We start from the raw sequence: 20226 nt of genomic DNA, 5'->3' as shown, positions 1-20226 counted from the left end.
TCAAAAAAATAAAATCTCTCCATCATTTCTATTGTACACACAAAACCAGGCCGTTGAGAGCCGTTGGTAGTTTGCAGAACTATTCCTGCACTAAAAATCAAATGTATGTAGATGTTTGAAATATGACTCTGAAAGCCAGTCATTTTTAAATGACTGCTCATCCAATCTGAGCTGCATACATCTGCATGTGAATGTGGTGTAGCCTAGATTTGGAACTGGTATGGCTTCATTCAACTGACACAAATACTGTAGACAGTGAGTCATCAAAAAAAAAAAGTGAGACTGGGGGGTTAATCCCTCAAACAGAACCCATACAAGCATGACAAGGCACACGATGACTAAGCAACTGACTACTAAATAAGCTAAAATTAATACACCAAAATACAGATATAAAATTACATAACTCAAACTCTGCAGGAGCTGAGTGGGTTAATGTTTTGGAATAGAAATAGTGCATTCGGAAAGAATTCATACTCCTTGACTTTTTACACATTTTGTTACGTTACAGCCTTATTATAACATTTATGAAATAGTTTTTTTTTGCTTCATCAATCTACACACAATACCCCATAGTGACAAAGCAAAAAACTGTTTAGACATTTTAGCAAATAAAAAGCTGAAATTTAAGTACTTTTTTGGTTACTACATGATTCCATGTGTTATTTACTAGTTTTGATGATATCTTCACCATTATTCTACCAAGTAGAAAATAGTCAAAATAAAGAAAAACCCTAGAATGAGAAGGTATGTGCAAACTTTTGACCGGTACTCTAAGTATTCAGACCCTTCACTCAATACTTTGTTGAAGCACCTTCTGCAGCGACTACAGCCTAGAGTCTTCTTGGGTATGACACTACAAGCTTGGCACATCTGTATTTGGGGAGTTTATCCCATTCTTCTCTGCAGAACCTCTTAAGCTCTGTCAGGTTGGATGGGGGCGTCGCTGCATAGCTATTTTCAGGTCTCTCCAGAGATGTTCGATCGGGTTCAAGTTCAAGCTTTGGCTGGGCCACTCAAAGACATTCAGAGACTTGCCCAAAGCCACTCCTGCGTTGTCTTGGCTGTGTACTTAGGGTCATTGACGTGTTGGAAGGTGAATCTTCGCCCGAGTTTGAGGTCCTGAGCAAGTTTTCATCAAGGATCAGTTAACAAATTCTTATTTTACAATTGACGGCCTACCCCAGCCAACCCCTCACCTAACCCGAACGACACTGGGCCAATTGTGCGCCTCCATACTTTGCCCTGTTCATCTTTCCCTCGGTCCTGACTAGTCTCCCAGTCCCCTGCCGCTGAAAAACATCCCCACAGCATGATGCTGCCACCACCATGCTTCACCGTAGGGATGGTGCCAGGTTTCCTCCAGACATGACGCTTGGCATTCAGGACAAAGAGTTCAATCTTGGTTTCATCAGACCAGAGAATCTTGGTTCTCAGGGTCTGAGATCCTTTAGGCAAATCCCAAGCAGGCTGTCATGTGCATTTTACTGAGGAGTAGCTTCCATCTGGCCACTCTACCATAAAGACCTGATTGTGTAGTGCTGCAGTGATGGTTGTCCTTCTGGAAGATTCTCCCATCACCACAGAGGAACTCTAGAACTCTGTCAGAACGACCATCGGGATCTTGGTCACCTCCCTGATGAAGGCCCTTCTCCCCCAATTGCACAGTTTGGCAGGGAGGCCAGCTCTAGGAAGAGCCATGGTGGTGGCAAACTTTTTCCATTGAAGAATGATGGAGGCCACACTGTGTTCTTGGGGACCTTCAATGCTGCAGACATTTTATGTTATTCCCCAGATCTGTGCCTCGACCCAACCCTGTCTTACATTAGGTTTCTACGGTGTATTCCTTCAACCTCATGGCTTGGTTTTTGCACTTTCATGCACTGTATATAAACAGGTGTGTGCCTTTCCAAATCATGTTCAATCAATTGAAATTTACCACAGGTGGACTCCACGTTGTAGAAACATCAAGGATGATCAATGGAAAAAGGTTGCACCTGAGCTCAATTTCAAGACTCATAGAAAAGGGTCTGAATACTTACATAAATAAGGTATTTCTGTTTTTATTTGTATTACATTTGCTAACATCTCTAAAAACATGTTTTCACTGTCATTATGGGGTATATTGAGGAAAAATATTTATTTAATACATTTTAGAATAAGGTTGTAACATAACAAAATGTGGAAAAAGTGGTCTGAATACTTCCCAAATGCACTGTACATTTCCATAAACTCATGAAAACATTCATAACTACAAGTAATCAGAGAGTGAATGAGTCATCTCCTTTGACACCTAAGAGCACAAATAAAGAAGCATGAAACATTAAAAAATAATTTAATAAGCAAATACCTGGATATACTGTCACATGTAAAGAAATTAGCAAATCACATGGGGACATCCTTTCATAACATAAATATAAGTTGATGAAAATTTTAAAAACACATCCAATACTCAGTGCCAAGGAAAAAACATGTGACAATGTCTCTCAAAAATACAGTAGTGTTTATTAGTAAACAGAACATGACCTAACAGGAAACAGTGGCATTGGGAAGCAAAGACAAGCGTTCAGAGCAAAAAACTTTGTTACGATGGAGAAAGATTCAGGTAGATGGTGGTTAAAATTCCACGCTCACAGATCACTTAGCCATGATGAGATTCCCTTAGTCACTTGTCCTCGTGTGAGAAGATTTACGGCACTGCAAAAACAGAATTCTTTTCCTTACCTTTCTCTCTCACATGGTTGCCAGCTCCTGAGTTAGTCTCTCCTTCTCCAGCTGCAGCTCAATGATGCTCTTTCTGGTCTGCTCCAAACGGTCCTCCAGCCACTGCAGCAGGGGACCACTCACAGCAGACATCTGACTGCACAGGTTCTTAGTGAACACTGAAACACACACACGTCAGGTGGAGAAAGCAGTCCAGACACATGCACCGTCTGTGATATTAATGTGCATGCTGATACAATCAAATATCAGTTGTCAACAAATACATGACACCAACCTGAGCCATTGTGTATCTTTGTGATCGGATCCAGGTGAGTTAAGCTGAAAAAGGAATGAAATACTACAATTATTCCATTAACAATGAGCAATACAATGAGCAATACACAATGAGCTTCCCTGTGTCCTGTGTGTGCAGCAAGACAATTTTGTATATTATGGTAGACAAAGGGGAAATGTGTTCAGCGTGGCAGAGGCAATTGCAGGGGGGCTCAAAACACACCAAAAAGAGGTACCAAGGAGCTCCTCACTCACTGGCTTCACCCGCTCATGTGACGGGCAATAGCCTGGTACAACCCAGGCCAGTTTAATCAAATACATTCAATGAATCACTAGTTTCAATCAAGACTCCACCACTTTTATTGTCTTCCTGAGAACTTCCACAGGCTTTCGAACAAAACGTTAGAAGCCTGGGGTGCGTTCAGTACGACAGAAGTGTTGAAGGTTAAATTCAATGGAACTGTACTAAACAACCAGTTGATGAATGACGTGATTATGGTGTCCCAGAGGACAATTATGCATAGCGTGCTGCAGGAGTTTTGCAATCTCGAAATGGTCACCACCATATTGATCAGGCCACAGCGCGCCACAGCCACCAAACGTACCTTCAACGTACCTGTTGAAGAACGATGTGTACCGATGGGTGTTTCCTGGAAACCCGACATGGAATTCTACATCAGTCAGAAATGTGCGTTTGACACAGTAAATCTTCCACTCATGACTTCTACTAGACAGAATGTTGAAAAAAATACATTTTGACAGACTTTACCGGTTGTCCGTACGGTCGGTCCTTTTGGAGGTAGTAATGTGAGACATATCTACAGTATAATCAAATCAAACTTTGTCACACCTTACTGTGAAATGCTTACTTAACCAACAGTGCAGTTCAAGAAAGAGTTAAGAAAATATTTACCAAATAAACTAAAGTAAAAAAAATAATAAAAAGTAACAAAATAACAACGAGGCTATATACAGGGTGTACGGGGTAATTGTGCAGGGATATCAACTTTTCAAAGCCCTGGTAGTGCTTTCAGATCTCTAGCAACTGAAGCATGCGCACAACAACCATGTCAACACGTGCACGAGCTCAGAAATTATGGATGTGTCTCGTGCATGTAGTCTTTTCTTGTGCACATGCTGCAGGTGATAGAAATCCAAACGCACTACCAGCGCTTTGAAAAGTTGATGCAATTATACTCTCCTGTGGATACATTGTCTCACATTCCTACCGCCAATATGACCAACCGCACAGACAACTGGTAAAGTACATTAAAATATAACTTTATTCTACATTCTGACTTTGTAGAGGTTGCGAGAAGAAACTTTCCTGATTCAAACGCTCATTTCTGCCCAACGTAGAATTCAATGTGATTCAACATTAGGTTTCCATGCAACATTTTTGCAAAACGTATCGTTCAGTACAGTCACAACAAAGCAAACATTGAACCAAAATAAACGCACCCCCCTGGGCTTACGAGGCTACATACCTGTGAATCTTTCTGTAGGTATCCTGCTCTTCCTGGCAGAGGATTCTTGGGAGCTCCACTGCTGATTCAAGGCACACTTTCCCAATGGCCTCATGCGGGACCACATGAATTGGGATCTCGATTCTCTCGTACCTTTATCAACACAGATCAGGTATGCAATTCAGTATTTGTGCCGATATTGTCAAATGGCTTATTTTTTGGGGACAACTGCTCTGAGATGGACTGAATCAACTGAATATTCCTCTAATTAGTAGTCATGAGGGAGAAAAGATAACGAGAATCTAATAACACCTCATTTTGTTTAACAGAGAGTTGGATAGGGTATTAATTTCACTGCAAACAGTGGTTTCCAAACAGGGGCACACTTACTCAGAGCCTTTCTGGGCTTGTACAGACTGGAAGCAGGTGTAGAGAACTCGACCAGTCTAAGAGAAAATGATCATTGAATTCATTCAATGCCCCTTTGTATATCAAAATGGCTTTCTATATTTCAAATTGCTGTCATTTAAACCCTACTTTTGTGTTCTTATCCTCAATGAAACAGGAGAATATCAGCCCAACAAAGCCCTGGTCCATCATTTGGTACATGGCCTGTGTCCTTACATCTGTTGTAGAAAATGAATGATGCAGACACACCAACTGAAACAGTTTGCAATGACAGTGAAAACTAAAGTTGTGGAACTGATGTGGTAGAGGGGTGCTCTGGTTCTTACCCACATGTGATGGCCACACAGTGATGTGGGGGTGAGAGTGGTACCAACCAACTACACGCATCGGCCGTCCAGTCATATCAGCCAACCTGTAGCTCTTACTAAGGAAACGGATTACCAAAAATAATACAATGGCTGTGTCCCCAGGAATCCTACGAAACCTCCACCGGTCACACTGACATTTGTGACATCCATGACACTGACTTTGTCACACTGATCTCCTGCAAGACACCACCAGAAGACAGAGATTTGTTTTTTCATGAATGAGACATGTTGCACAAAGGATATCTCAGCTTCGGTAGTAGCTGAAGATAGCTGCTCAGGCGAGATTTCCACGCGATCCTTCCTCTTGTCTGAGCGTCGCAGAATAATAACAGAGTGAATGTGGACGATGCGGTTGGTGTCCACCTGTGTAAACAAACCAGGCGACTTAGAAAGCAGAATACTTAGTAGGGTTGTTAGCGAATCAATGAAATGTGTCACTATACCAAGTTGGAGACATATGCCAACTGAAAATATAAATGCAACAAGGGATACACATGCATGCATGTAGTCTGATTAATCAGGCTGGAATACACAATTAAATTGTACATACCAAGTGTGTATTACAGCCTGATTAATCATACTAACATGTAACGTTTTCTATTTATCGCGCTAGTAACACAAGCATTTCGCTGCATCTGTTAAAACACCTGCTCAACGTGTACGCGACCAATAAACTGATTGATAAAGTTATATAGCTAAATTGCTAGTAAACGTAACTTTACCTCTCCGATGCAGAGTCCCATTACTTCCTCCTTCTCGGTACTTAATGCATGATTCATGCAAACCAAAAATGCATCTGATTCGAGGTGAACTGCGCTCACTGCCATGTTATAGGACTAGCTAGCTATTTATCAAACTCCACAAACTAGAGTTAACTATCTACTTCCTTATCAAAGCGTGTGTTACATCAATAACAGTACGGTTTTGCAAGGAGGCGGATTATTCCATGGGTGAATCTCAAGTGTCTACTCTTCGCGTCCTCTCTCCTTCAAACCTATTGGAAGAAACGATCATAGGGGCGGGACCAGTAGATTTCTCATCCAATGGGTTTTGAGAAGGAGGCGAGGAGAGAGGACGCGAGAATGCTGCAATCGAGATCCCCCCCATGTGATCCTAGCTACATAAGTGTGCCAAAGTATTTTACCTCTTAGCCCTCAAAATTTAACACTTTTTATACAGTCGTGCGTTTTCCACAAACATAAAATACATTTATAGACATCACAAAATAATATTGTTATAATTATCTGCAGTTTAATCAGCAAAGTCCATAGGGCAGCCAATCCAGTCGGACGACATTTGGTAAACACCCGGGATTCCGGGGACGTTTGTATCGCTCTTGAAGAACGAACAGGTATACAATCATGACAGTTCAGTATCGTAGGCTAATTGCAATATGTACAGGTGGTTAATCGTTTATGCTGATTGTCCAAGTAATCAAACATGTCTGTGTTTTCTTGATAGTGGTAAAATGCCACAGAAAGATCCTTGTCAGAAGCAAGCATGCGCAATTCAGAAGTGTTTACAAGGTGAGGGTTTTCCACAACATAATCTATTTCTGATTTCTAACGTGAATAGCTTTTGATATCTGATTGGGTTTCTTGTATTACACGCACTTAGCCCACTGTCTTTGTCTTCCAGCAAACAAGTACATAGAGAGCAGGTGCGAGGATGTAATAAGAGCTATGCGTATGTGCTGTGAGCACGCAGGCGAGAACTCCATCTGCTGCTCAGGGTTCGCCAGGGAACAAAGGTCTACAGAGCCTAAAATTCCTGGTGCATCCTGACCTGATTGTGGACACTGGACAACGGTCTTATTTGTAAATTGTACATAATGACAATGCTTCAAATGTAATAAAGTTGTTTATAATGACAGTAAATGATCCTACGGGGATGAAGTCCAGTGTTGTTCAAGTACTGTAGCCAGGGGTACAACTTCTAGGGGGGGGCATGACTCCCCCTCACATTCTGAAATTGCATTTTTGTCCCCCTCAGTTTTATCATTGCACTGTGATACAAAACGCTGCTCGGGTGTGCCTTAGGACCATGCAGATGCCTCAGAGCGGTCAGGCATATAGGACCAGCACTGGAAAGCTGAACAGAGGCAGCAATTCTTTAGTTGACTGATTTAGCTGGCAATGTAACTGCTGTTTGACAGAAAATAATCTATATTCAGAAACTGGGTGGTTCGAGCCCTGAATGCTGATTGGCTGGCAGTGGTGGTATATCTAAGCAATAAGGCACCTTGGGGGTTTGTGGTATATGGCCAATATACCATGGCTAAGGGCTGTTCTTAGGCACGACACAGATTATAATAGCCTTGTTGCTATTATAAACTGGTTAGCAATGTAATTAGAGCAGTAAAAAATTTATTGTCATACCTGTGGTATACTGTCTGATATACCACGGCTGTCAGCCAATCAGCATTCAGGGCTCGAGCCACCCAGTTTATAACAGACCAAACCACGGGTATGACAACATTTATTTGTACTGCTCTAATTGAATTGGTAACCAGTTTATAATAGCAATAAGGCACTTCGGGGGTTTATGGTAAATGGCCAATTTACCACAGCTAAGGTCTGTATCCAGGCACTCTGTTTTGCGTCGTACATACCACACCCCCTTGTGCCTTATTGCTTAAATATATTCCCAGTGCTGAGCTAGTAGTGTAACTGACATTTTACGTGAGCTAATGTTTCACCCCCTCTCAAATTAAGTGAATGAAAAACTAGCAGCTCGCTAGTAGCTAAGTACCACAGTTCAGCTCTAGCTAGCCTCTAGCTAGCTGTCAGGTAGCAGTATCTTAACAGCTGTCGTGTGTATGGAAATGTCTTGTAGCCTTTTTTTATCACGTTTCAACAGAAGTACATTTGATGATGTACCAATAGCTAGCAGAGCTAGCCAAAAGAGCTAACGTTAGCTAGCTAGCTCCTTAACTTTAGCGATTATTTCTGCCTCAATCACACGACCTGAATTAAACGATGAAACCAGCGGCCAAACGAATGAAGACTGATATTCTGACGTTTTTTTCCAGCTCAATGTGAGTTCTTAGTCAGTATACCACTGTAAGGTTATTGATCTATCGGTTTCCCTAGCTAATTCCCTACTTTTCACTGACACGGTGTAAACATCTTTAGAGTCTTCACTGTCATGGTGCAGTCAGTACACAACTCATGTCTTAGCGGGATCAGTTGGTGACAGATGTCCCTGCAGTGTCAGACAGCCAGAGAAGACCAATCTACGGAGGAGTTTAGGGAAATTTTGCTGTATATTATAATCAATGAATGGATGCAAAGTTCCATCTTGAGTTGATAGGTAGGCTAGTCTGGGATCTGTGTTAATTTCAATTGTTGAACCATTGATTCTATTCATGTATAATATAAATGTTCACCAATGCAATTCTTTGTCATGCCTCATCTGAGCAGGATCAGATGGTGATAGGGGTCTCATCAGGGTCAGGCAGCCAGGGAAGACCAGTCTGATGGAGCGGAGGTGACTTTTTGCAGATACAACACTATTTTCTCTGTGCCGCAAACACTGTAAAGAAAGAAGCTTCAAAGATTGAAACTATTTTAAGTCTGTCTGACAAACCAATAAAGCGTCGATAAGAGGTTTTTCCCGATGACACACAACTTGTCATACAGAAATGTGAGGAAGACCTGGGAGATACTTAATGATGAATGGATACAGATATGTTAGAATGCCCAGTCATGTTCATATAATCTCAGACATAAATTATTGCAGTTTAGGACAATCCATAGAATGTACTATATGCCAGTGAAAATGAATATCATGCACTCAGAAATGTAATTATTCTGCTGGAGGGGTGTAACACAAAAGGGGACATATTTGCATATGTTATGTTCTTGTGAAGGCTTGCTGAATTCTGCCAAAGAATATGTTCTATCTCAACATGTCTATAGATTCTCCCTGTTTTTGTTTGCTTGGAAATGTTGATACTGGAGACATCAGAAAAAAACTGTGTAACCTAGCATTTAGTGGCTAAGAAATGCATTGCCATTAATTGGAAGGTTTGTTATCCTCCCACAATGGATGGAAGAAATGTCAAGTTATGTAGATAATCTTGTAATTAATCAAATCTATTTAAGGGTATACTATACTGTGCAACTTTCATAACGTCTGGATGCCTTATGGAAAACAGTACGACAAAAGGAGTCTATATAGAAAACATGCCCACGTCAGGGGAGATACCTATTTAGGCGCTGCTGGGCTGCTCAATCCTGGCCCTGGGTGTCTGCCGTACTATTGGTTAGCACTTTGGCCAAAAACCTGAAACCAATAATGAATGTTTCACTAAGATCCTCAAGCTGAGTAGGGTGTGTTGGGTTGGGGTGCTGCAGGGTCGTGGACCCCTAGGGACAGGGTGACCAAGCTAAATTGTGTGCAAGTAAAAAAAGCTCGAGTACTATTAGGCCTATGAATTATATGGAGGGTGTACTGTTTGTGTGTTAATGTGTAGCTGTTATAAAACTTGTTTTCCAAACCTTTCCTTGAGACAAAACAACAAAGATGGGAAGGAAGTGTTGGGGGGAGAGTTTAGTTATTGACTAGACTGGTGGGTGTCGGACATGCAGATGGCTCAGGCTGGCTGGCTGAGATTTGATAATCAAAAGGCGTTGTACTTTATTTGTAAGAGTTGTTAATTTGTTAGGCTATTGATTAAAGGTGCAACACAATATTAATTATTGATCTAGTTCAGTCTTATCAATCACTTAAACATATTTAATGATCTCTTACCTAGCTTGATGACAGCATTTTTGCTTACTTTATGTTGTTCCAAATAGTGATGATGAATGGCCATGTTAAATTGTATAGAAATGCAGGAAATTAGCTTCAGATGCCCCCCCAAAATGGGAGGGCCCCCAGACCCTCCACCAAGTTGTCCCCCCACTTCTAAAACAAAGTTGCACACCTTACTATAGCTGTATTTTCAGTGAAACGATGGCAAACAAAATCATTCTAAAAAGACAGTTCACTTTTTTATTACTTCTCCCAGAATTTTACATTTTGTTTGTAACAAAATATAGAATTTTAAACAGTGAAAAAAATACTATGAAGCTTTTGAACAGCACATTTTACACTTTACTAAGTAATTGGGAAGGGTTGCATTGAGGAGGATAAACATTGGAGAAATAATTGTAGCAAACTTGCATTCCTATCAGTGCATTACCTCATCACATGTTCTCTACCAAAGGCTTATTGATATGTTCCATGTATTACAGTACATTCCATAATTGTCCTTAGTCATTTGTAAATACACTGGACTCTTGTATGCTGTGCGGCAGCTTTTGATCATGCAACTTTAAATCAACACAATCTGTACTTGCAAACAAATCTGACTCAGACCTCAGTCTCAAGCAGGGATTTAGAAAGCCAGATATGTCCAGTCTGGCTTTCTAACTCCCTGGTCTCAAGTAAGAACTTGCCACGCATCCTCATCCACTGGTAAATAAGTCACTACTATTTGGGATGATTAACATGCACACACCATGATTGTCCTTGAATTACCTACATTTCCAAAGTGTAAGAAAAGATGTCTAATACCATTCAAACTTGTGTTACTGCAGCCTCTTAGTCCCCTTGTACAGTACTTACTCACAGATGTATTTCTGTTTGTAACTCAGAGACCCTTTGGTTTGAAGGAACATAAACACACATACAACCTTGATCTTAACCATTTAAAAAATGAAGGATATTACTAAACAAATCCCAAATTAGGGAAAACAAGTTAAAAGGGCTTTGCTCCAGTTCCATCTGACAGAATGCATTTACATGTATCCAGGTAGACATATTTTGGTGGATTTCAAACCATATCTCATAAGTACTGTATTATACCAGAATAATACATAGGAAAATGTAATAAATTAAATAGGTCATGCATAAGCCTCAATGATAAACATAGTATTTTAAATGGCTGTGTTTTCAATTGGACACATTCTCATGAGCCCAACAACACACATCAAGCCTATGAGTTACAGTTTGACATATATTATTGATATGTAGTCTACTTGCATATCTAGATAGCTGGTTAGATTTAAGCTTTTTTTCAGCCTTGTATTTGACACAATATTAAATAAAGAGATTAATTTGTAGATTTAGGAGGCCAAGCCCAGCAGAAATCCCCCTGCAAAACCTCCTGTGAGGACAATATTCTTCTTCACAAATGTCTGCACCTGGTAAAAAGAAAAACACCAATGCATGGTTAAGTTTAGCAGAGTATTGATAAGCATTGGTCTTAGTATGGAAGCCCGTTCCTTATGAGCCCAAGCTCGAAATGACAAAACGTTAAAGTTATGAGTGTGCCATTATATAACACATAGCCTACCACATATTACGCATGGCAGCAAAACAAAACTGATTTAAGATGTCTTTAGTACATAATTGGTCTAGCTTATACTCCAAAATTAAACAGATTTGAGTAGTCACCTTTGGGTGTGGACTCTATTATTCATATTGGATGGACTGGTTACCTTATGTGACACTCCAAAATGTCTATCCATGAGTCTGGGAGAGAACGTATAGCCCTAAGCGATGCACTTGATTCATTGATTTTGCAGTGCGACTTAGTTAGCCAAGAATTAGTGAATTTGCATTTGATTTTGATAGCCTACTAAATAGGGATTTTTAAAATTTATTTTAAGAATGAATTGATTGACACATTACCTTCAGCTATACAGAATATCTCACCAACATGCATTTCCATCTGCTCTCCTTTATTCCTTTCTTGAGTGCGCAGAAGGGCTGTCAACAGTGTAGTGAAATATGTTTCCTTGTGTAAACATGTCACTATTGATGTTCCCGAACAGATTTAACTTGCCCTAATTAAGCACTGGGTAGCTGCAGGAACAGGGTTGGAGAGCCCATGGCATACAGAGTTTGGGGCGGAATATCACCTGTCCGGCAGCTAGAGCATGCTCCTCAAACAGTGGTTGGTTTATGCATGGAGTGAAACTAGTGTTTTTATATTTACTCCTCAACTGCTCATATTAAGAACATGCGCCACTGTAAAACCGAAGTAGCCTACAAAGCAGACCCACAGGAAAGCGCACAAAGCCTTCATTTGCAATTTGTGTGCATACAGAGATGACATGTCACTTTCCCCCTGCCCATTTGATGATGGACCATTCTAAATCTAAACTAATTTTACATATTAGTAATGACAAGATTAAATTGAGAATAGTCTGATGGGTGAAAATATGATCACTTGATGAGGACAGCTGTGCAGCATAAGGTTTGTATCATTACTAAAGTTGCTAAATCTTGCATATAGGACCCTTTTCAAATTACCATTTTTACGCTCAACATAGCCACACCATGAGCACTCGCTCTGTAATGAGAAAAATATCCTCAAATTCAATTTACTATAAAATCTGATAAAATGGCACAGGACTTAAGCATATCTTGTCAGTCAAATTAACAAGCCTACAGCATGGAGCATAGCCAGATAACATGGGCCTACAGTAGGCCAACTCATATTCTGTTCTTCTGAATGACATTTTCTTCATAGTGTAACGACCCTGGGTTTATAAGCGCGGAAATCGAACCTGCCGCATGAGCATGCTTTTGCGGCACAGTCGATAGCGCGCCGGACCTCGGGCTCGAAGGTCGAGACCTGCTCCCTGCCGTTTCATTACATTGGTGTCAGAAGTGATCGGACCTTGCATCCACAACAGTGCGTGTGCTTGGCCGGTGAGCGCGTTCCTGTAAGACGTAGAGTCACAAGCTAGCGCGAGGACACGCTCTTTGAAAGGAGGGATTAGTGTAACGACCCTGGGTTTATTAGCGTGGAAATCGACCCTGCCGCATGAGCATGCTTTTGCGGCACAGTCAATAGCGCGCAGGACCTCGGGGTCGAGGGTTCGAGACCTGCTCCCTGCTGTTTCATTACAATATCATAAATGTTTTAGACCTGACTAAAATAAACAGATTTACTGTGGTGTATATTAAATTGATTTATTAGACTTTTCTAAATGTAGCGGTTCCAAAGGCGTGCATCAGGGACTGTATGCGTGGAGGATAAACTTTACCTTGATACTAGCAGTCTTTTGCATGACAATAACCATCAGACAAAATCTAATTCGTTTCGGGGAACACCAAAACTCAGGCTTCTTTAAAACTTAAATAAGTTGAACTCGCACCTCAGCTGATGTGAAGTGTAGCTCTCCCCATCTCTCAAGCTCCACTGGAACACTGGCCCAGCCACCCCTAAATAGCACCTGGGCCAACACAGGTGAAACACCTTCCCACTAACGAGATGGCAACCAGCACAGGTGTAACACATACTGACTGACAAGGTGACAAATCGGTGTGCCCTACATGCTAAAAAGCTATGCGTGCAAAAGTACAACCTCAAAACATAAATGAAAAAACCAAAGCATGTAACAACTTTAAAGGATAACCATATCTGTGTCCTATAGTCAACGTGCAAGCTTTGATATTAATGAATTGGAGAGTTTTGTTGATGTGAGTTGATGACTTACTATCTCATAATTAGGGTTATTACTTTTTTCCTCTAGAAATTAAATAGGTTTCATGTTTTGTTTGCTTGCCACGATACAAGTATTGCGATACGAAGTATCGTGGCAAGGAAACAAAACATTAAATTTCTCTAAGAAAAAAAGTCAATGTTAGAAACAAACAGCATTATGTTGTCACCAAGAGTCACATGTTTATTTTGCAAACTATAGCACCGACATTTTAAAATAAAGTAGGACCATAGAGTTAGTCTAATTCCTGTTGTTTTCTTTGTGCAATGGAAAATCTGGTGTCGTAGTATCACAACACTGGTATCATGACAATCCTACTTATAATGACTTACTATCTCACAACTCAAGTCAGATGTTCTTTTTTGGGTGGCAGGAACGGGCTTCCATATATTTGACTTTGTTCTCTTTTATACTCTGGAGTAAAAAAGGTGTGGATAGCTTCAACATCATACCATTAGTCATGAGCATATTTGAAATGCTAAAATCACAACACCAAAGAGATCATAAGACATGAATCAGATAGAAAACATCCACCATTTTATAGTAGACCATGATGACCCCTTACCTCATCCACTTTTGTCCTGACTTCCTTACTGGGCTTTTCTGTATTCAACTTCAGCTGCTTCTTGGCCTTGTTTACATCACGCTCCACTCTCTTCCAGTCCACTTTTATGTACCCTGTGTGGTTGGCAATCTAGAAGGAAATGAATCACACACCAATAATGGCAATGTGACTGGGTTTGAGCCATAACACACTTCCATGTGTCCTAATGTGAAACATGAGTGTCAAATATGTGTTAAATGTAGGTAAATAAGTCAGTCAGGTGTTGTTTAGAACTATGGATTTTCAAACACTAAATAAATTAATGCAGAGCATAAGAAGTCACACCTTACCTGAAGCAAAAAGAAGCCTCCACCCACTGCTGAAGCCGCCAGCTTTCCAACTTTCTGGAACAAATACCCAGCACACCTAAGAGGAAAAACAGCTATTAAACAGAGACCTGCCAATTCATAAATGGTTCAAATTGTAGAACACCACAGCAAATTCACATGGCTTATCCATTTATTATTTATTCATATTACACAATCAGGACTGATTGACTCACCAGCCAGACACTCCACCAATGGCAAGCTGGGTGGCAACATCATACTTCTCTGCTACTGGCCCAGAGTTCTTGCCAAAAATTTTGTTCCACCATCTCTGTTTCTTGGCATAGTCTACCACCTCTTCACTCTTATCTAGAAGATACTCTACTACCTCCTCACTCTTATCTAGAAGAACAAATCACACAACAAAAAAAGAGTCAGACCCACCACCATGTAACTGTATCTAGTTGTAATTTGATATAGCCAATTATTACATTGATTTCAAAGTCATACGCTTGATTGTCCTTGGCTCACATGACCTTGCAGGACACTGAAATACAGTGTGCATCTTATGCTGTGTCTGATGCCAGAAACTAGACTACATTGACCTTTACAAATCCAGGCTTCTGGACACTTGAAAATAGAGGCCTAAAATAGACCAGCCTAGAGACCAGATGGCCATCAATTTCACTTTGTCAGACAAACTTGTGATCAGCTCAGCAGTCGAGAGATTTGGTCTGTCTCAAGATCAAACACACTGACCTGGCAGACAATCCTTTTTGATGCATACCATTGATAGTGAAACACTTTTGTTTCATTTTATGGAATTGGCCCCGTTTGTTTTAAGGTCAGTGCTATCCAGGATCCTTGTGACATCCCTACCCTAAAAGCCCATTTATGCTTGATCTGAAAATGTGGTCGGATGCTCCGTATGGAGGATGTGACGCAATTGCGGCGCCTTCAGAGGCATGCAAAGACCAAAGGATCATCGATGCTTGGCTGTCATTTAACAAATAAATATAATTGTAAAAAATTGCCTGCGCTACAGACAGCGATACCGGTCTGCTAATACAGGACTAGTAAAGGCCCAGTGCACAACTTTATAAAATATATAAATAAGGCCTCCCGAGTGGCGTAGCGGACTAAGGCTCTGCAGAGCAGTGCTTGAGGCATCACTACAGACCTGGGATTGATCCCAGGCTGTGTCACAACAGGCTGTGACCGGGAGTCTCATAGGGCGGAGCACAATTGGCTCAGCATCGTCCGGGTTAGGGAAGGGTTTGGCCAGGGCCTTTACTTGACTCATAGCGCTCTAGTGCCTCCTTGTGGTGGGCCGGGCACCTGCAAGATGACTTTGGTCGTTAGTTGAACAGTGTTTCCTCCGACACGTTGGTGCAGCTAGTTTCCTGGGTTAAGCGGGTGGGTGTTAAGAAGCAGGTCATGATTTGGAGGACGCATGACTCGACCTGCACCACTCCCGAGCCCGTTGGGGAGTGGAAGCAATGAGACAAGATCGCAATTGGGTATCACAAAATTGTGGAGGAAAAAGTGGGTAAAATACAACATATATATACACACACACACACACACACACACACACACACACACACACACACACACACACATATATATACATACATACACACAGTACCAGTCAAAAGTTTGGACACAACGACTCATTCCAGGGATTTTATTTTTACGTTCTACATTGTAGAATAATATTAAAGACATCAAAACTATGAAATAACACATATGGAATCATGTAGTAACCCAAAAAAGTGTTGAACAAATCAAAATGTATTTTATATTTGAGATTCTTCAAAGTAGCCACCCTTTGCCAGCTTTGCACACACTTGGCATTCTCTCAGCCAGCTTCATGGGGTAGTCACCTGGAATGCATTTCAATTAACAGGTGTGCTTTCTTAAAAGTTCATTTGTGGAATTTCTTTCCCTCTTAATGTGTTTGAGCCAATCAGTTGTGTTGTGACAAGGTAGGAGTGGTATATAGAAGATAGCCTATTTGGTAAAACACCAAGTCAGTATTGTGGCAAGAACAGCTCAAATAAGCAAGAACTTTGAAAGTTTATTCAACTGCAGTGGCAAAAACCATCAAGTGCTAGGATGAAATTGGTTCTCATGAGGACCGCCAGAGGAAAGGAAGACCCAGAGTTACCTCTGCTGCAGAGGATAAGTTCATTAGAGTTAGGTTGAATTGCTGTAAAGAAACTACTAAAGGACATCAATAAGAAGAAGAGACTAGCTTGGGCCAAGAAACACGAGCAATGGACATTGGACCGGTGGAAATCGGTCCTTTGATCTGATGAGTCCAAATTGGATATGTTTGGTTCCAACTGCCGTGTCTTTGTGAGACGCAGACTAGGTGAATGGATGATCTCCACATGTGTGATTCCCACCACGAAGCATGGAGGTGGTGGTGTGATGGTGCTTTGCTGGTGACACTGATTTATTTAGAATTCAAAGCACACTTAACCAGCATGGCTACCACAGCATTCTGCAGCGAGATGCCATCCCATCTGGTTTGTGCTTAGTGGGACTATCATTTGTTTTTCAACAGGACAATGACCCAAAACACACCTCCAGGCTGTGTAATGGCTATTTGACCAAGAAGGAGAGTGATAGAGTGCTGCATCAGATGACCTTGCATCCACAAATAACCCGACCTCAAACCAATTGAGATGAGTTGGACCGGAGAGTGAAGGAAAAGCACCCAACAAGTGCTCAGCATATGTGGGAACTCCTTCAAGACTGTTGGAAAGCCTTCCTCAGGAAAAAGAGAGGCAGAGGAAGTCAGAGAGAGGGAGGAAGAGGGTGAGTTTGAATCGGTTAAAGTGCAGGGATTATTTAAAAAAATAAGAATGGTAGAAAGTGTAAGCAGAGTGTACTGTACACTGGATCGAAGACAGGAGGAGAAATAGAAGTGATTGAGGGCAAAGTATCGGAGGGGGTATGTGTGAAGTTCTCAGAGCCCGAGGCTTGCACAGAGAGTCAGGATAAAGAAGAGTCTGGTAGGAGTGAAATGTTTGGAAAAGTGGACCCTTTCCTTTTGGCTGATACATTTGTGGTTTCAGGATGGGTGAAAACAGTGTTGGGTGCTGTAGAATCAGTAAAGGTAACCAGAAGTGATGTGAATTGTTTTCCTCTCAAGAAAAGGACACCATTAAAAGAAGTGATTACTGAGATAGCGGTAAATGTGAAAGTTAACCAACTGAAGGGGAAGATTCCCGGTGTCTTTTGGAGTGACGCAGACAGGGTGGTGTGAGTGGTGAAACAGAAGAGACGTCGTCTGTCCTTTTGAGTTTTGATGTTAATGTTGATGTCCTTACCCGACAAAATGATGTTAGGATATATATACTCCCGGTCAAAGGTTTTAGAACACCTACTCATTCCAGGGTTTTTCTTTCTTTTTACTATTTTCTACGTTGTAGAATAATAGTGAAGACATCAATACTATGAAATAACACATTTGGAATCATGTAACAACCAAAAGTGTTAAAATCCAAATATTTTATCATTGAGATTCTTCAAATAGCCACCCTGTGTCTTGATGACGGCTTTGCACACTCTTGGCCTTCTCTCAACTAGCCTCACCTGGAATGCTTTTCCAACTGTCTTGAAGGAGTTCCCACATATGCTAAGCACTTTTTGGCTGCTTTTCTATTACTCTGCAGTCCAGGTTACTACATGATTCCATGTGTTATTTCATAGTTTTGATGTCTTCACTATTATTCTACAATGTAGAAAATAGTAAAAATAAAGAAAAAACAAATGTCCAGTGAGAGAGGCTGGTTGAGGTTTCCAGGGTTAGAGTACTGCAGAAGTTGTCATATGCTGAGGCAGTGAAGAAAGTAGAGGAAGATGGGTCAAGGGATCCTGAGAGGAGTGGTGTGATGGAGTGATGTCTTCACTATTATTCTACAATGTAGAAAATAGTAAAAATAAAGAAAAAACCAATGTCCAGTGAGAGAGGCTGGTTGAGGTTTCCAGGGTTAGAATACTGCAGAAGTTGTCATATGCTGAGGCAGTGAAGAAAGTAGAGGAAGATGGGTCAAGGGATCCTGAGAGGAGTGGTGTGAGTAGATCTGTACCAGTACAGAGGGATAGGCCAACAACTTATGCTTCCATAAGATTGGATTTTTAGCGTTTATGGCAATGGTATCAACTGTTCTAACAGGGATGGAATGGAAGTTGCTGGAAACTTGAGGTTGTGGTGGCAGCTGCAGAGGTATTTCGGTGTGTGAGACTTGACATCAGAAGAGTTACAGGGTGTGGTGGTGTCCCATCCTTTCAGACTGTTGGCCTGAGGAAGGACTAGATAGATTTAAATAGTGGGTAAGGGTGGTGGATTGTTGATTTATTTTCTATAAGGGAGTTATACTCCAGTCTCTTAGGTAGCAGTAATGCAACATTTGATGCCAACCGCCATTAAACCTCATCGAATAACAAAAATAAGTGGTTAGTAATACTACAAGATTGGACAAGAAAGTAGGCGGGGTCCCATAAAATGGCCTTCACTAATCCCCTATAAGAGACCTCAGTAACGGCACAGTAAGACATACCAGTCATGTATGCCATATCAGTTAAGGCTTAATGCCAAATATTATATTACAAAGTTATTGAATGGACCAAATGTGTGCGTCTTAGTTAGTAGTAAATGTTGTGTTAGCTAATGTTAGTAGTTCAGTAGCTGGCTAACCTAACTACCAACCAACACACCCAGGGGCACTGGAAGTTACGTTAGCCAACTACCGTTACAGCTGCTAGCTGAATAGCAGGCGTGGTGACTTGCAAACGGAGGCACGCTGATGTGCATTTCACACCGAGTTCTTTCTATCTATCTAGCTAACGTTAACTAACTGCGATTTTTAACTAGCATAACATTTTGCACATGCTAGTTAACTTTCTGAAGGGCAGCGTTCAAGTGCATTAACGTAAAGAATGGCAAACGCATGCAGTTTGCGTGCCAGTATTTTATATTTTCAGTCAGATTAAAGACTTTGTGGATAGTTACCTAGATCAATATATTTAAACTATGTATTATATTTCAAATATTTGTTGCTAGCTTGTTTCTCACCTTTCTTCTTCTCGGCCATTTTTTCTCAAGTCACTTCGTTTCAACCCGGATTTGAATCGAGAGCCCTTCCGGAATATCACGTGACGGAGCAGAAAACTGGCCTATAGTAGAAGAAGAGGCGAAGCGAGACATTCTCCATGTACCGCTGACTGCAGTGTGCGATTCGGCCCACGTTTGACCCCGCCCACCTTTTTTTGGCCCATCTGAGGTTTGACAGTCACACTGAATACAAACACACACGTGTGCGCAAGGCACACGTTGAATAAAAGCGTATTTCATTTTTGAAGATCGTAAGAAATATTATATCAAATCAAATGTTATTTGTCACATGCGCCGAATACAACAGATGAAATGCTTACAAGCCCTTCACCAACTAGGCAGTTTTAAGAAAATACCAAAATAAATAAAATTAAGAAAACAGTAAGATAAGAAAAACAAATAATTAAAGACCAGCAGTGAATAACAATAGTGGGGCTATATACAGGGGGTACCAGTACAGAGTCAATGGGTCAATGTGCGGGGGCACC

The 20226-nt window shown here is 41.1% G+C and overlaps 3 protein-coding genes across 6 annotated transcripts in view; 1 reads left to right on the top strand and 2 right to left on the bottom strand.

Moving 5' to 3' along the window:
- The window catches only part of LOC112231355 (lys-63-specific deubiquitinase BRCC36), a 43033-nt gene extending 36846 nt beyond the window's left edge, over nt 1-6187 (bottom strand). The window contains exons 1-8 of one of the 4 annotated variants that reach the window (XM_024398078.2): nt 5959-6187; nt 5480-5599; nt 4998-5282; nt 4851-4906; nt 4482-4613; nt 2996-3039; nt 2722-2879; nt 2142-2290 (exon numbers count right to left, since the gene is read on the bottom strand). In XM_024398078.2, coding sequence (XP_024253846.1) covers nt 2731-2879; nt 2996-3039; nt 4482-4613; nt 4851-4906; nt 4998-5282; nt 5480-5599; nt 5959-6063 — 891 coding nt within the window. In that variant the 5' untranslated portion in view covers nt 6064-6187 and the 3' untranslated portion in view covers nt 2142-2290; nt 2722-2730. Of the gene's footprint in view, nt 1-2141; nt 2291-2315; nt 2880-2995; nt 3040-4481; nt 4614-4850; nt 4907-4997; nt 5283-5479; nt 5600-5958 lie in introns of those variants that run through there. The other 3 variants (XM_024398080.2, XM_024398079.2, XM_024398077.2) reach the window with 3 other exon arrangements.
- Nucleotides 6188-6313: 126 nt separating this feature from the next.
- Nucleotides 6314-7116, top strand: cmc4 (C-x(9)-C motif containing 4 homolog (S. cerevisiae)). The gene is made up of 3 exons (XM_024398081.1): nt 6314-6587; nt 6698-6762; nt 6875-7116. Exons 2-3 carry the CDS (start codon nt 6705-6707, stop codon nt 7018-7020), a joined length of 204 nt encoding a protein of 67 aa, XP_024253849.1. The 5' UTR covers nt 6314-6587; nt 6698-6704; the 3' UTR covers nt 7021-7116.
- A 3104-nt stretch (nt 7117-10220) lies between these two features.
- On the bottom strand, nt 10221-19802 carry LOC112231354 (FUN14 domain-containing protein 1A). Its single transcript, XM_024398076.2, has 5 exons — nt 19700-19802; nt 14847-15012; nt 14635-14710; nt 14306-14434; nt 10221-11427 (listed from the first exon to the last, which is right to left on the bottom strand). Exons 1-5 carry the CDS (start codon nt 19716-19718, stop codon nt 11350-11352), a joined length of 468 nt encoding a protein of 155 aa, XP_024253844.1. The 5' UTR covers nt 19719-19802; the 3' UTR covers nt 10221-11349.
- Between the last annotated feature and the right edge of the window lie 424 nt (nt 19803-20226).

The sequence above is a fragment of the Oncorhynchus tshawytscha genome, linkage group LG33 (genome assembly GCF_018296145.1).
Source record: "Oncorhynchus tshawytscha isolate Ot180627B linkage group LG33, Otsh_v2.0, whole genome shotgun sequence".
NCBI classification, from domain to species: Eukaryota; Metazoa; Chordata; class Actinopteri; order Salmoniformes; family Salmonidae; genus Oncorhynchus; species Oncorhynchus tshawytscha.
This window is presented reverse-complemented; position numbering and strand designations above follow the sequence as displayed.

Bases quoted from the DNA above. Each gene is read 5' to 3' on its own strand.
- LOC112231354 (XM_024398076.2), bottom strand. The intron at 14,435-14,634 runs GTAAGGTGTGAC...ATTTCCTTCTAG, and splicing joins GAGGCTTCTTTTTGCTTCAG to ATTGCCAACCACACAGGGTA. The intron at 11,428-14,305 runs GTAAGGGGTCAT...TCTTTTTACCAG, and splicing joins TCAGGACAAAAGTGGATGAG to GTGCAGACATTTGTGAAGAA.
- cmc4 (XM_024398081.1), top strand. From the start codon at position 6,705: ATGCCACAGAAAGATCCTTGTCAGAAGCAAGCATGCGCAATTCAGAAG. The intron at 6,763-6,874 runs GTGAGGGTTTTC...TTTGTCTTCCAG, and splicing joins AATTCAGAAGTGTTTACAAG to CAAACAAGTACATAGAGAGC.